The sequence below is a fragment of the Nomascus leucogenys genome, chromosome 2 (genome assembly GCF_006542625.1).
Source record: "Nomascus leucogenys isolate Asia chromosome 2, Asia_NLE_v1, whole genome shotgun sequence".
Taxonomy (NCBI): domain Eukaryota; kingdom Metazoa; phylum Chordata; class Mammalia; order Primates; family Hylobatidae; genus Nomascus; species Nomascus leucogenys.
Genome location: NC_044382.1, coordinates 72,020,476 through 72,035,246, shown reverse-complemented (window position 1 = coordinate 72,035,246; position 14,771 = coordinate 72,020,476). Strand labels below are relative to the sequence as shown.

The 14,771-nt window shown below is 46.6% G+C and overlaps 1 protein-coding gene across 1 annotated transcript in view; it reads right to left on the bottom strand.

Moving 5' to 3' along the window:
- ABCC11 (ATP binding cassette subfamily C member 11) overlaps nt 1-14,771 on the bottom strand; it is a 65,647-nt gene that overhangs the window by 32,320 nt on the left and 18,556 nt on the right. The window contains 6 exon segments of the mRNA XM_030797482.1: nt 897-1,100; nt 3,877-3,949; nt 6,072-6,196; nt 9,166-9,237; nt 11,682-11,933; nt 14,192-14,299. Of these exon segments, the coding sequence (XP_030653342.1) occupies nt 897-1,100; nt 3,877-3,949; nt 6,072-6,196; nt 9,166-9,237; nt 11,682-11,933; nt 14,192-14,299 (834 nt within the window).

Genomic DNA, 14,771 nt, shown 5'->3' with positions numbered 1-14,771 from the left:
TTGTTTACGTCTTAAATATTTTATACCAAAAAAATAGTAAAGCAAAAATAAGGAGTGAGAGAAAAAGAAACAGAAGAAGAAGGAGGAGAGAAAATAATAAGGCACTGTGGCCAATGCCATCTATGAAAATATTCAAGGGAAAATGACCCAGGAGAAGCAGCACCAGAAGCAGTCATTGCACTGCGGTCATCATCGGTAAGAAAACACGCTGAGATGGCTCTCAATCTAAGAATGGGAGACTTGGGGAATTCTTTTCTGAGAGATTGGTTTCTTTTTCTTTTCTTTTCTTTTTTATTGATTGATTGATTTTTTTTTTTTTTTGAGACAGGGTCTTGTTCTGTTGCCCGGGCTGGAGTGCAGTGGCACTCACAGCTCACTGCAGCCTTGACCTCCGGGGCTCCATCCTCCCGCCTTCGCCTTCCCAGTAGCTGGGACCACAGATGCACCACAACGCCTGGCTAATTTTTAAAATTTTTGTAGAGATGGGAGGTCTCTCTACGTTGCCCAGGCTGGTCTTGAACTCCTGGTCTCAAGCAGTCCTCCTGCCTTGGCCTCCCAAAGTGCTGGGATTATAGGCATGAGCCACCATGCCCAGCCTGTTTTCATTTTTTATAACTTGAAAAGCAGGGGTCCATTCAAAAAATTTTGAAGAAAAGGAGACCATAAAATTTGTTCTCAATTTTTACCAGCACAAAAATCTTCTACCAGTCTGTTTGCTTTGTGTGGAAAGCAGAGGAAATCCAAGTTTTTTACAGCCCTCCCCAAATATGGAGGAGTCTAACCTGAGATGAGGACGGCTGCTGGGAGGCTGTTACTGAATCACACTCTGAAATGGCAAAGGCTTGAGGATCTACGTTATCCATCAATCACAGTCAGAGCCCTGGAGGGGTGCTAACCTGCAGCTGGTGGGTCACCAGGACGACCGTCTTCCCCCTGAGTGTCTTCTTAATGCACTCCTCAAAAATGTGCTTTCCCACGTGGGCATCCACAGCAGACAGGGGGTCGTCCAGCAGGTAGATCTGACGGTCAGAATAGACGGCACGGGCCAGGCTGATCCTCTGTTTCTGCCCCCCAGAGAGGTTGAGGCCCCGCTCCCCAATCTGCAGACAGGCAGTAAAAGGCACCATGTCTAGACAGCGAGCACAGCCAGGTGCGCTCAAATGGGTAGACAGATGTAGCAGACAGAACCCCCTCAGTACAGACCAAGATATGCACACACTCCAGGATATCTGATAATTTGGCATTCTGGACTTAAAAATACATATATATCTCACTCATACGTGGGAGCTTAAAAGCTGATCTCGTGGAGGTAGATAGTAGAATGATGGACACCAGAGGCTGGAAAGGATTTTTGGGGGTAGGGAAGGGAGGTGAGAATGAAGAGAGGTTGGCTGATGGATACAAACATCAATAGATAGAAGGAATAAGTTCTAATGTTTGATAGCAGAATAGGGTGACTATAGCTAACAACAATGTGTTGTATATTTCAGCAGAGCTAGTAGACAGGAGTTGAAAAGTTCTCAGCACAATAGAAATGATAAATACTCAAGGTGCTGGGTACCCTAAATGCCCTGACCTGATCATTACATATTCTACAGATATAACAAAACAGCACAGGTACCCAAAAAGCATGTACAAATACTATGCATCAATAAAAATATTTTTCAAAACGTGGTTAGTAGGGGATGAATAAATTTCTTCTCAATTAATTAAAAATCTTATAACTCTCCATGTATCCCCTGAATCTAAATTTAAAGATATATGACTTTTAAAAAATTGTAACTCTTACTTAGATACAATTTTTCTAAACCTATCAACTTCTAGGAGGCAAACATTAAACTATTAAAAATTCAGATAATAAAATAAGTCACTCATTCCCAAGTAAGAGCACTGTCTCACATATTATTCTGGTTTTATTTATTTGGTTTTTTGAGATAGGGTCTCCTCTGCTGCCCAGGCTGGAGTGCAGTGGCGCCAGCAATCATGGCTTACTGCGACCTCCGTCTCTCAGTCTCAAGCGATCCTCCCATCTCAGCCTCCTGAGTAGCTGGGACTACAGGCGGTGCCACCACACTTAGCTAATGTTTTTAAACCTTTTTTTTTTTTTTTTTTTTTTGTAGAGATGAGGTCTCACTATATTGCCTAGGCTGGTCTCAAACTCCTGGGCTCAAGCAATTTCTCCTATCTTGGCCTCCCAAGGTGCTGGGGTTACACTGGACCTAGCCTTATTCAGGTTTTTAATCTCCATTGACAGCACCTGTCAACTTGTGGGACCGTTGGCCTGGGTTAGAGGTGTCGTCAAAGACTATTTGCACTGTGTACACCCACTCAACAGACCAGAGCTGCAATGGCTGCAAGGAGCTTTACTGATGCTGGAAGGACCATCTCATACGGCACCTGCTGTGATAGGAGTTGAGGGTGGAAACCCAAGTTACTGAGCATGTTTTGCAGATTAGCACTCCAGGCAGCTGCCAGCTGGCCCATCCCTCCTTCGGGCTCTGAGGAAGTGGGAGCTGGAGTGTAAGTCCTAGTTCCTGTTCTATCCTGACTGCTTGAAGTCTCTGTAGAGAAGAATCAGAGTTGAAATGGTGGCAGAGAAACCTCCTGTCCCTGCCGTGCTTCCAGGCTACCACTGTGTGACCTTGGACAACCTGCTTGATCTGGCCAAAGCACAGTTTCCCCATTCATGCATTTACTTATTCATCAAACACTATTCAATGCCTACTGTGCTCTTACAATAATAGTTAACACTTACTCTAGGCCAGGCACTAGTCAAAACACTTTGTATTAACTCATTTAAACCTCAAAGCAATCCGATCAGGTCAGTACTCTTATTTATGCCATTTTACAGATGAGACCTTGTTCTTCCTATTGAAGAAACAACCTTGAATAAGATCATTGAGCTCTCTGCCATCAAGGATTTATAGTCCCAGCTTTAAAAGAAGAAGAATAGGCTGAGCGCAGTAGCTTATGCCTGTAATCCCAGCACTTTGGGAGGCCGAGCTAGGTGGATCACATGAGGCCAGGAGTTTGAGACTAGCTTGGCTAACATGAAAAAACCCTGTCTCCACTAAAAATGCAAAAATTAGCCGGACCTGGAGGTGCATGCCTGTAATCCCAGCTACTCAGGAGGCTGAGGTATAAGAATCTCTTGAATCTGGGAGGTGGAGGTTGCAGTGAGTTGAGATCGCACCACTGTACTCCAGCCTGGGTGACAGACAGAGAACAAGACTCCCCTTCAAAAAAAAAAAAAAAAAAAAAAAGGAGAATAAGAAGAAGAAGAAGAAGAATTAAGAGACTACCCTCCTGAGGTTATTGAGATTATCGTGACTCTCACCTAAGACACTACATTCAAGTCACTAGAATAGCACCTTGCATGTAGTAAGTGTTCAACAGACTGAGCTATTACTAGACCATTAAAATCAAGAAGGCAATGCCACTTTTTTCTCGGGTGAGGGTCGTATGTGTATTAAGGTGGCTGCAGATGTAAAAGATTGTGAATTATCAGGGAAATGTTACAGTCAGAAATTGCCCCTGCGGGTCATGGCTGATGTTGCACTGGCCGGAGTGGGGCAAGGGCGATGGGGGGTTTCTCATCTTCACGGGGTCTCTGCTCTTGCTTCAGAAGAAGGAGCTTGAGGTCAGCTCTCCACCTCTGTGGGGTAAGGTACCCACTTTCCTTTCCAGGTGCCTCTATAAGCTGAGCCCCAACCTCCCTCAGTGAGGGAAGCTTTGCTCCTCCTACAGCAGCTGCAGGAAAAACTCCAGCTGCTTTGGGAGGAAGAGCTGGGATCCCTCCCTTCCCTGCCTGGGGAGGCAGCATGAACATAGGAGCACGAACATTACACAGAGAAGGCAGGCTCGCCTCCCTCTCACCTCTGTCATGTCTCCAAAGGGCAGAAGTTCCAGGTCCCGATTCAGGGAGCAGCAGTGGAGCACCTGGAGGTATCTGTGAAGGACAGGGAGCCATAAGGCACAGGGGACCAGCCCTCCCACCCATCACCCTTCCCAGTGTCGAAAGGAATGGTCTTGATTTTCATGCTAAGAAATTTAGACTTGATGGTGTTTAATGGTATAACACTGAAGGCTTTTTTCATTTCCTTCCCTCTTTCATTTCTTTTAAATTAATACACAGTCTTACTAAATATTTGACCAGAACAAAAAGATGCAATGAAAAGCAGTTCTCTTTCCCATCTTTGACCTTCATTTGCTTTTCTCAAAAGCAGCCATTATTGGCCAGGCATTGTGGCTCACGCCTGTAATCCCAGCACTTTGGGAGGCCGAGGAGGGTGGATCACCTGAGATCAGGAGTTCGAGACCAGCTTGGCCAACATGACAAAACCCCGTCTCTACTAAAAATACAAAAATTAACTGGGCGTGGTGGTGCGTGCCTGTAGTCCCAGCTACTCGAGAGACTGAGGCAAGAGAATCGCTTGAATCAGGGAGGCGGAAAGGTTGCAGTAAGCCAAGATCACGCCATTGTGCTCTAGCCTGGGAGACAAAGTGAGACTCCGTCTCAAAAAAGCAGCCACTATTACAGTGTCTTACGTATTTATTCAGAAATAATCTATTCATATATGGATGTATACTGCATGGTACTGCATGTATAGGTTATTATTGTTTTAATGGCACTGTAATATTCCATTATACGGTTGCACCATAAATTATTTAACCAGTGCCCTAATGATGGACACTGGAATTGTTTCTACTCTTTTGCTCCTGTGAGCAATGCAGTGTGAACATCCTTGTATATGGGTCTTTGCCTCCATGGGTGAAAATATCTACACATTAAATACCTAACAGTGGATTTGCTGAGTCACAGGGTTGGTGCATTTTTATTTTAACAGATATTTCAAAACTTCTGTATGAGTTCTATCAGTCTCATAGAAGACCATAAAGAAGAGCAATGACAAGATTCTCATCTTGGGACTTAGGATGATTCTCAGCTGGGACTTAGGATGATTGCCCTGGAGACAATCTTATGCGGGGTAGAACAGAGCAGGAGATTAGAGACAGGGACCCAAGGGCAGGGGCAGTGGGAACTGTTCAAACAAGAGATCACAGGCTGAAAGAACTAGAAGCAGAGATGGAGAAGACAGAAATACAAGAGATATGTAGGAGACAGGCTTATTCACGATCAGTGACCAATTAGATGTGGAAGAAATCAGAGGAGGAGACATCTGGCTTTCCGGGGTGCAAGGTTTGGGTGATGCCATTAAACTGAGTTGCACAATTTGGGAAAAGAAGCCAGGGGTATGGGGCTGGGCAGGCAGGGTGCTCATGAGTTGGTATTGGACATGATTGTGAGGTGTCCACAGGACAACTAGACAGAGACAGCCAGTTCCTGCACCTCCATATCTATGTTGTTCCCGGGGGCAGATTGCAAAACCAAGCAAACAGTCACAGGTCAGAGTCCACCATAGTTGGAAGCGTAGCTGTAGCATTCAGAGCAGTTTTCCTGGACCCTTCACTGAACAGGCTTCACTCATGACATCCAATCTCATGTCTTGGGCAGGTTAACCCGAGAATTCTAGGGCAGGGAGAGGCCATAGAGGGAAAGGAGGGATATGGACAAGACTTGGGAGATCCACGGGGCCATAGATTCAAACTGGTTTCCTCTATGTCACAGAACCTCATCGCTCCCATTTGTTTTCCTTTTCACAGAACCTCATTGCTCCCATTTGTTTTCCTTTTCACTTAGGGGCCAAGATTTAACGAATACAAATGAAGTTCTAATGTAGCAATATTGGAGGGAGAGAGTGTATTGACTATTTTGAGCCAATATAGCATAATAGTTGAGCATGAAGTTTCTGAAAGCAACTGGGTTCAAATCCTGGATCTATCACATCCCACCACCTGGGTGATCTCGGGCAAATTATTTAACCTCTTGGGGCCTCAGCTGATTCATCTGGAAAATTGATATGGTGGTATTTCTTTCACAGTGAGGGGTGAATATGGTAATGCGTGTAAGTGGAGCACACAAGTGTTAGCAGTTGTCAGGTTTGAAGCTGGACGTGCCCCCAGACCAGCCACATGCCCTGTGCTCTCCCCTTCCCCTCCCAGGAGCTTACCGGGCCTTGTCGTATGGGCCTCCCATGAGGATGTTCTCCCTGATGTTCCCGCTGACGATCCACGCCTGCTGGGGGACATAGGCCAGGCTTCCCTGCACCCCCACCGAGCCCTCAAGCAAGTGCATCTGCGGCAGAATGAGTCCAGCCTCAGGACCAAGTGGGCCAAGGGACAGAGCCTGCCTGGCTTAGCAGGCACAGTGCCCAGGGCCCCACTGCCCTCCAGGACCTTGGGGGCTCTCCTAGGTAAAAGGGACTTTTAATGTGGCCTTCCAGGCCCACCAGCGAGTTCCAGGGACCGGCCATGAGAACACGTGGAAGCAGCTGGAGATAAGCCCAGCCAGGTCCTGCTTGGACTGAATCCAAGGCCTGCACTAAAGACACCTATACGTTTTTTCCTCTTTTTTTTTTTTTTGAGACGGATTCTCGCTCTGTCGCCCAGGCTGGAGTGCAGTGGCACGATCTTGGCTCACTGCAAGCTCCACCTCCCGGGTTCACACCATTCTCCTGCCTCAGCCTCCTGAGTAACTGGGACTACCGGCGCCCGCCACCATGCCCGGCTAATTTTTTGTATTTTTAGTACAGACAGGGTTTCACCGTGTTAGCCAGGATGGTCTCGATCTCCTGACCTCGTGATCTGCCTGCCTCGGGCTCCCAAAGTGCTGGGATTACAGGCGTGAATGTTTTTTCCTCTTATTTGTCCCAGCCCCATTCCCTGGCAGCCAGTGCCTCCATGGTCTTTACCGTGCACACCAAAAGTTCCAGGCTATCTCTGAGCATGCCTGGGTATTATGGAATTATTATTGTTAGGTAGGATAATGTTATCATGGTTAGGTAGAAAAACGTTCTTACTTTTGGACATCATGATGAAGTATTTAGAATGGAAAGTGTTATAACCTGTGTAATTTAAAGTATTCTACAAAATGTATGTCTATATAGTAAGGTAAATATGCAAAAACTATCAACTGTGGCATCTAGATGGTGGGTATATGGATCCCTGCTGTAGTGTTCTTCCTGCTTTTCTGCATAAGTTCAAAACAACACATTAAAAACAAATAGAGATAGACACTCATCCCCAGCACCCTGCCATGGGACCTCATCATTCTTAATCCTTTCTCTTTTATACCCTAAAATGTTTACTTCTAGTTTGGAGCCAGGCTTTAATGAATAAGAACAAAACTTTAAAATGGCATCTCTGTCTTCCTTTATTAGAAGGAAAGTGACAGGCTCATTTACATAGGAAACTGACAAGCCACTGGGCATGTAGGGAGGTGGTCTTGCCTGGAAGCTGCCAGGCAATGCTGCTGTGATGTAGAACAGAGCTCTGACCTCAGATGGACCTGGGACTCAGCCCTGGCTTACCCCTCACCTGCTGCATGACCTTGGATGAGTCACCTCTCGGAACCTCACGTACTCATCTGTAAATGGGTCATCGTGAGTATGCTTTGTCATGGGAGGTTACCAGAGTTAAAGGGGAAAATGGAAAGCTCTTTGCACAGGACTTCGCATGTAAGTACTGAAGCTAGTTTTACAATTTTTTTTAACAGAGTCTTTCTTCTTTGCAGTTGCAAAGAAACTGGGGAAAGGCCATCCCACATGCAGCACGTGGCTGATGTGTTAAGAGAGAGCTGGCTTTGGTAACATAACCGCATTCCAAGGAGGGGATGAGTTTGACAATGTTCATTTGGGAGAAGGAGCAGAGGGAAAAGCCGAAGAAAGGAAGGAAAACTTCTCCCAGTGTTGGGGGAACAAGGGACAATGGGCAGAAGAAGGGGGAAGAGATGGCAGCGCAGGAGGGGGTGAGGTTGGGGCTCCACGGGGAAGGGCTGGTGTAAGACGCTTGAGGGAATGTGACCAAAAATGCATAGCAGGCATCATGGGTGCTTTTAGTGTTCGTTATAAGGTGTGCAGTGTGACGCCAAAGGATCTGGGGAGTGGGTTTGGGGTTTTTTTTGAAACTGGAGAAATGGCCGGGCATGGTGGCTCACGTCTATAGTCCCAGCACTTTGGAAAGCCGAGGCAGGTGGATCACTTGAGGCCAGGAGTTCGAGACCAGCCTGGTCAACATGGTGAAACCACGTCTCTACCAAAAAATACAAAAATTAGCTGGGCATGGTGGCGCATGCCTGTAGTCCCAGCTACTCAGGAGGCTGAGGCATGAGAATCACTTGAACCCTGGAGGCAGAGGTTGCAGTGAGCCGAGATGACACCATTGCACTCCCGACTGGATGTGTCAAAAACAAGAAGAAAGGAGGGGAGGGAGGGGAGGGGAGGGGAGGCGAAGGGAGGGGAAGGGAGGGGAAGGGAGGGGAAGGGAGGGGAAGGGAGGGGAGGGGAGGGGAGGGGAGAGGAGGGGAGGGAAGGGGAGGGAAGGGAAGGGAAGGGAAGGGAGAAAGAAAAGAAAGAAAAAAGAAACTGGAGAAAGGGTGTGTGAGCCACATGTCCACATGACAGCAGACCTCAAACTCGTCCACAGGGGATGGAATGGGGGGTTCAAATCTCAAGGGCAAGGGCACCCAGCAGGCATATGTACCCCACTGCCGGAGTACGAGTATGACTGCCCCATCCCATCAAGCAGGCCTCCTCTCCCCAGGCTGCCTTCCTTCTTTCTCCCTGTTTCTCCCCCCACATTTCTCTTCCGATGCCATCCTAAAAGGCACATACATTCCACTCCTCAATGTTATGAGTTTGGCTTTATAAAATGATTTTTATGCTTTTTTTTTTATAGGGACCATTGCAACAGGCTATTGCAGTGTGGAAGAGAGATTGGACTCAACTCCCTGTGAAATAATTTGTATGATCATATTAACTTTGAGTTAATATCCTGTATCCTCACAGAGCACAGGTGAGGACAGGTCTCCAGGTGACATAAGAGGCAGCTTGCACCAGGAGTGCTGCCACAAGGTGAAGAGAGAGGGCCACCTTGATCACGCACCTTCCGCACAGTGCAAGCACAACCATTTTCGATTTATAAAAATCCCACTTGCTCAGACCCCTGTGAGGAAGAAAGCAGTGGGGGGCCCTGCCTGGGGCACTGGAGCTTGGGAGGGCCTGGACTGCCTGGAGACAGGCACGCATGTGGCCACAGATCACTTACCTCCTCCAGGATGGCTGACAACAGGCTGCTCTTACCACTCCCCGTGTTGCCGCAGACCCCTAACATCATCCCCTGCAAGCCAAGGAGGACACACAAGTGTTGGGACAGCACAGCCCTGGCATACCCACCTGCCCATGGCGGCTCAACCGTTTAGAACCCGAAACAACACACAGAAAACAAAATAACCACACAGAGCCCAAGACTCCTCAGACAAGCAAAGCTCAAGAGGAGCTTTGTGTGCAGTCCCTGGAGGCAGGCGGGGTGACCCGAGAGAAGGAGATCACAAGGGAAAGGCAGAGGGGAACTCAGGGGTCGCAAGAACCCTGAATTCCAGATTGGTGTCTATTCTATGCAGCAATCCTGGGAAAGCCACTTAGCCTCTCTGGGCCTCAGTTTCTCCATTTGTTAAATGGGAATAAGGAAGCCAGCCTCACAGAATTTCCTGCATGCATGCATGCATTCATTTATTGAAACATTCATTCATCCATCAAATAGTGATCTGAGTTTCCTCTATGGACCCAGTAATGAAGAAAAGACCTCACATTGAGCTCAAAATATAAGCTGAGGGGATGGGAAGACAGACAGACAACATAAATAAATAAATATCAGATGAAGATAAGTGATATGAGTAAAACGAAGTCGGCTCTTATGACAGACAGAGTGTTGGGGGTTGAGGCAATTTTAGATGGGTCAGCCAGGGAAGGCTTCTACAGAGCAGGCGTCATTGCTGCCCAAGAGCTGTGAGAACACTGGTGGGAAAGAGTTCAGAGGTACAAGTACAGATTTGGAGGAACCCGGGCTCTAAAGGCAGTGAAAAGTCACTGAAGGGTTTAAGGAGAGTGACTTGAATTGGTTTATGTTTTAGAAAGATCCCTCTGTCATAGTATAAGGCAGCAGTCCCCAACCTTTTTGGCACCAGGGACCAGTTTCATGGAAGACAATTTTTCCACCAACTGAGTGATGGCAGGGGATTGGTTTCAGGATGAAACTGTTCCACCTCAGATCATCAGGCAAGATTCTCATAAGGAGCGTGCAACCTGGATCCTTCACATGCACACTTCACAATAAGGTTTGCGCTCCTATGAGAATCTAATGCTGCCGCTGATCTGACAAAAGGCAGAGCTCAGGCGGTGATGCTCACTGGCCTGCTGCTCACCTCCTGCTGTGCGGCCTGGTTTCTAACAGGCTGTGGACCAGTGCGGGTCTACCGCCCAGGTGTCGGAGACCCCTGATATAATGGATTTTGGAGGCTCACAGAGACAGAGGGTGGGAGTGGGGTGAGAGATACAAACTACCTATAGGGTACAATGCACTCTATCAGGTCACAGGTGCACTAAAATCTCGACTTCACTATACAACTCCTCCGTCTAACCAAAACCCACTTGTACCCCAAAAGCTATTGAAAGAAAAAAAATATATATTAATTATTTAAAAAAGGAAAATCCATCTGTCTGCTGCATGGTAGACGGCTCATAAGAAGGCGAAAGTGGGAGCAGAGAGGTGGATGAGGAGGTTCTGGGAGCGGCGTGACAGTGGCAGGGATAGGGCAGTGGAGGGGCTATGGTGAGGGTGGCAGGTTTGGAGCAGATGTGGAAGTCAAGCTGACGGGCCTTGCTGGTGGATTGGATTCGAGGGAGGGAAGGAAAGGAATCAAGTGTGACTTCCAGGTTCTCAACCACTGGAAAGATGATGGTGCCATCTCCCAGGAGAAGGAAGATTTGGGGAACTCATCAAAGGGGGTGAATATCAAAACCTTATTTAATTTTAAATGCTTGATGGACATTTAAGAGAGATATTAAATAGGCAGTTGAGTCTGGGGTCAAGAAGAGACTTCAAGGCTAGAGATAATAGCACAGAGATAGAATTTAAAACCGCAGGGCTAGAGATGATCACCAAGGAAGAAAGTATAAACAGATAAGAGACAGTAGATATTAGATATTAACACCTATTACTACTAGGTATGATCTATTTTTAGATATTTATCATTATATATAGATCAATATCTATATCTATTCTATATCAATTATTATAAGATATCAATATCTACATTAATAGATAACAGAGAAGAACAGAGGAAGGGCGAAGAGGAGACAGCAGGAAGCTAATCTTTGTAAACATTAGGCAGAGAAAGAGCCAGATAAGGTGAGTTCACAGAATAACCAAATTCAAACACAGGATAGTGCTTGGCACATACGAGGAATGTAATAAATGTTAGCTGGGTCTCCTTTCCCTTCTCCTTTCTGTGTCCTTGGTCCTTCCAAGGACAAGCACACAGTACTCTCATATTATTTTGGGTCTTACCTAAGCCAAAAAAATTTTAAATGATAGATTAATTCACATTAAAAAATGAACGATATCCTGTGTTTGCCCTCCATGAAAAATTCGAATTTTAAAGGGAGAGATCTTGGAGAGGGCAGTTTTTAGCCAAGGAAATGGTGGGGCACCTGGCCAAGCTCCTAGCCTCAGGTCCTGAGAGCCTGGCAGCTGGCCTGCCTGCATGGCCTGAACAAGGCTACCTTGGACACCACCAGGTTGATCTTGTGCAACTCTGGGCCCAGGCTGTTCCCTTCTTCTTCTGGCCCGAGGGCATCTCTAGGCCTGGTCATCCCCTCAGAAGCGTGTCCGTTCCTCTCCAGCTCCAATGCCCCATTGACGATCCCGGGACAGGTCTGTCGCCACGACAAGGTGGCCTCCTCCAAGACCAGAGCTTTGCTGGGGTCTTGTAATGTCTGAACATAGAAAACAGGGCTCTCCTGGAGGAAAAACTTCTGTAAAGACAAAAAGAAATAGAGGGAGGAGGAATACAGTTCTTTAGTTCAGCAGGAATGTGTTCCCCGTTTTACAAGCCTGCCAGTTGGTATGGTTTTGTGAATTTCTAATAAGCAGTAAAAGTTTGCAGAAGTACCACCAGTTAGGAAAGGCCAGTTTCTGTGGGTGAAAATTCTAGGTCAGTGTTTTCCAAATTTCAGACCACCGGGCCACTCTTCCATATTTGCAAACACTGCACTATCAACTGCAACTCTGCGCTCAGGAGGTTGACTAAGGCCTAACCTACATTAGCCTCGTCCCAAGTGATGATAGCCATTGACTCATAGGATTGATGTTTTTCTAATTAAATTCTATTTATATTAGGCTGGACATAATGGCTCATGTCTGTAATCCTAGCACTTTGGGAGGCCAAGTGAGGGGATTGCTTAAGCTCGGGAGTTTAAGACCAGCTTGGGGAACATAGCGAGACTTCCATCTCTTTAAAAAAAAAAAAAATCTACTTGTAGCTATTGAAAATAAAAAGCTCTGTCTGTGTCCCACACTGGGGAAAGGTCATTTGGGGTCATACATTTCAAAAGGTGACCATTAGCAGGTCAATTCTCTCTGCATCTCCAGCTCCCTGTCTATAAAGCACAAGGGTTGAACTACATAAATTCTAGCAATTAAAAGAATGGGAGGGGAGTATGATCCTATGGAAGTCAGGTTACATTCACATATCCCTACCTAGAGATATGCTTAAGAGATCTAGAAGGATGCTTCCTAACATTTTGGACTCTCTTACCCACCCTTCTGAGCTCAGATTGTGGCTTCCTCATCTCTGCCCCCTCCACAGGTGAAAACAGGCACAGAGGGGGAGAATGAATGGGCGAACCCAGTGTCCCATGGGAAGGAAGGCAGCAGCAGGAGCCTTCTTATAGCTGCTGAGAAGTCAGGGAAGTGCGCTGGACTGGTGATAAGCAAAGCACTCTTTGTGTTACTCAGAGCAGCCAAGTTCATTCCAGCCTCAGGGCTTTCACACTTGCTGTTTCCTCAGCCTGGTCATCATCACTCAAAGTCACCTTCGCAGGGGCCTTCCCTAAACAGGCTCTTCCTAGGAACCCCCAACCCTCCCCAACGTACTCCCTAGAACAGGCATGTCCAATCCCTTGGCTTCCCTGGGGCACATTGGAAGAAGAATTGTCTTGGGCCACACAGAAAATACACTAACACCAATGATAGCTAATGAGCTAAAAAAAAAAAAAAAAGCAAAAATAAAAATCACCTAATGTTTTAAGAAAGTTTACAAATTTGTGTTGGGCCACATTCAATGCCATCCTGGGCCACATGTGACCTGTGACCCAGGTTGGACAAGCTTGCTCTAGGACATCACATTGTTTTATTGGCATCATGGCTCTTCATGTGATCTGATCTAATCCTCTTTGATCATTAATTTACTTGTTAATTGTCTGTTTCCAATACCAAATCAGAACTCCCTGACAGCAGGGACCCCTGTTCAATGCAGTATTCTCAGTGCCTGGCTTGTGGTAGGAGCTCAATAAATATTTTTTGCATTAATGAATGAATGAGTGAATGAGTGATAATAGGTCGTGGACTGCATGTATGTAAAAGTGGAGTGACTACAAAATGACTTTTAAAGATTGGTTTAGATTAGAGTTTTCAAACTAGATGCCAGCTATGTAAATAAGGGAAGTGGACCATTTCTAAGATGATAAATGGTAAGTAAAATGCAGCTCCAGGCCTGGAGGTGCAATAGGGTATGGTAGAGACTGCAGCAAACTGCAGCTAAATGCCTCCATCTAAACAGGGCAGCTATCGCCTCAACTCCAGCGGCCTGTGGCCATGGTAGAATGTGGTCCAGGGTCACTAGATCTTCTTATCATTCAAGAGAATTCAAAAATCTGGGTTTTCGCATAAAATGTCCAAGTTTTTCAATACAAGCAACATCTATGGTGTTTTCCTAAAACAAAACTATCTATTGGGGTAACTCTATGCAAAACTGGATAAAGTCTGCAGAGCATCTGTCTGAGACCTGGTTTGGACACACTATCCTAAGATCTCCTTGGGGACTGAGACCTGACCCGATTCATCTGTCTTCCCAGGCTCCACACCAGCCTTGGCACAGGAGGTCACCAAGTTAGCTAATCCCTTTCTCGACCTAGGCCTTGGCCAGGGGACGTGTTCAGGAGGAACATCACAGGGGCTGAAGGCAGAGGAGTGTCCAAGCAGGGGGCCTACAGACAGTCCCCTGACGACCTACCTTGAACCTCATCACTGCAGACTTGGAATTCGTGAGGCCTTTGACTGCAGTAGGCACAAAGAACACTGACAGCCGAAGGAGATTCAAGGAGGCCAGCATGCTGAAGGCCTGGATAAGAAGGGGAGGAGGCGGTGAGGGTCGTGGCCCTTCCTGCTTCCTCCATTCCCTGGCACCTGCATCCCTGAGCCACATCCTCAGCATCCAACAAGCAGTTGCTTCATCCAACAGAGGCTAAGCTAGTGTTTGGGGGAGACTGGAAAAAGCTGGGGAAAGAGCACTCGTCTTGGAGTCTTAGAGTCAAAGGCCTAGTCCCTGTTGTAGCTTAGCCACTGACATCTCTGGCTTTGGGCAGGTTGCTCCTACCACAGCCCAGTTTCCGCATTGGCATAGTGAGAAACATCATAAAGTGCATACAGGAATAAAGTTGGGAAAAAACAAGAAAATTCATGTGAGTGAGCATTGCTTCCTTTCAATGTAGCTTGGTGCTATTCTTGCTGTCAAGGTCCTATTTCTTCTTCTTTGCCTTAGATGTTTGTTTTCTTTCTAACATTCGACATCTCCTTACCCTTTATGCCTAACC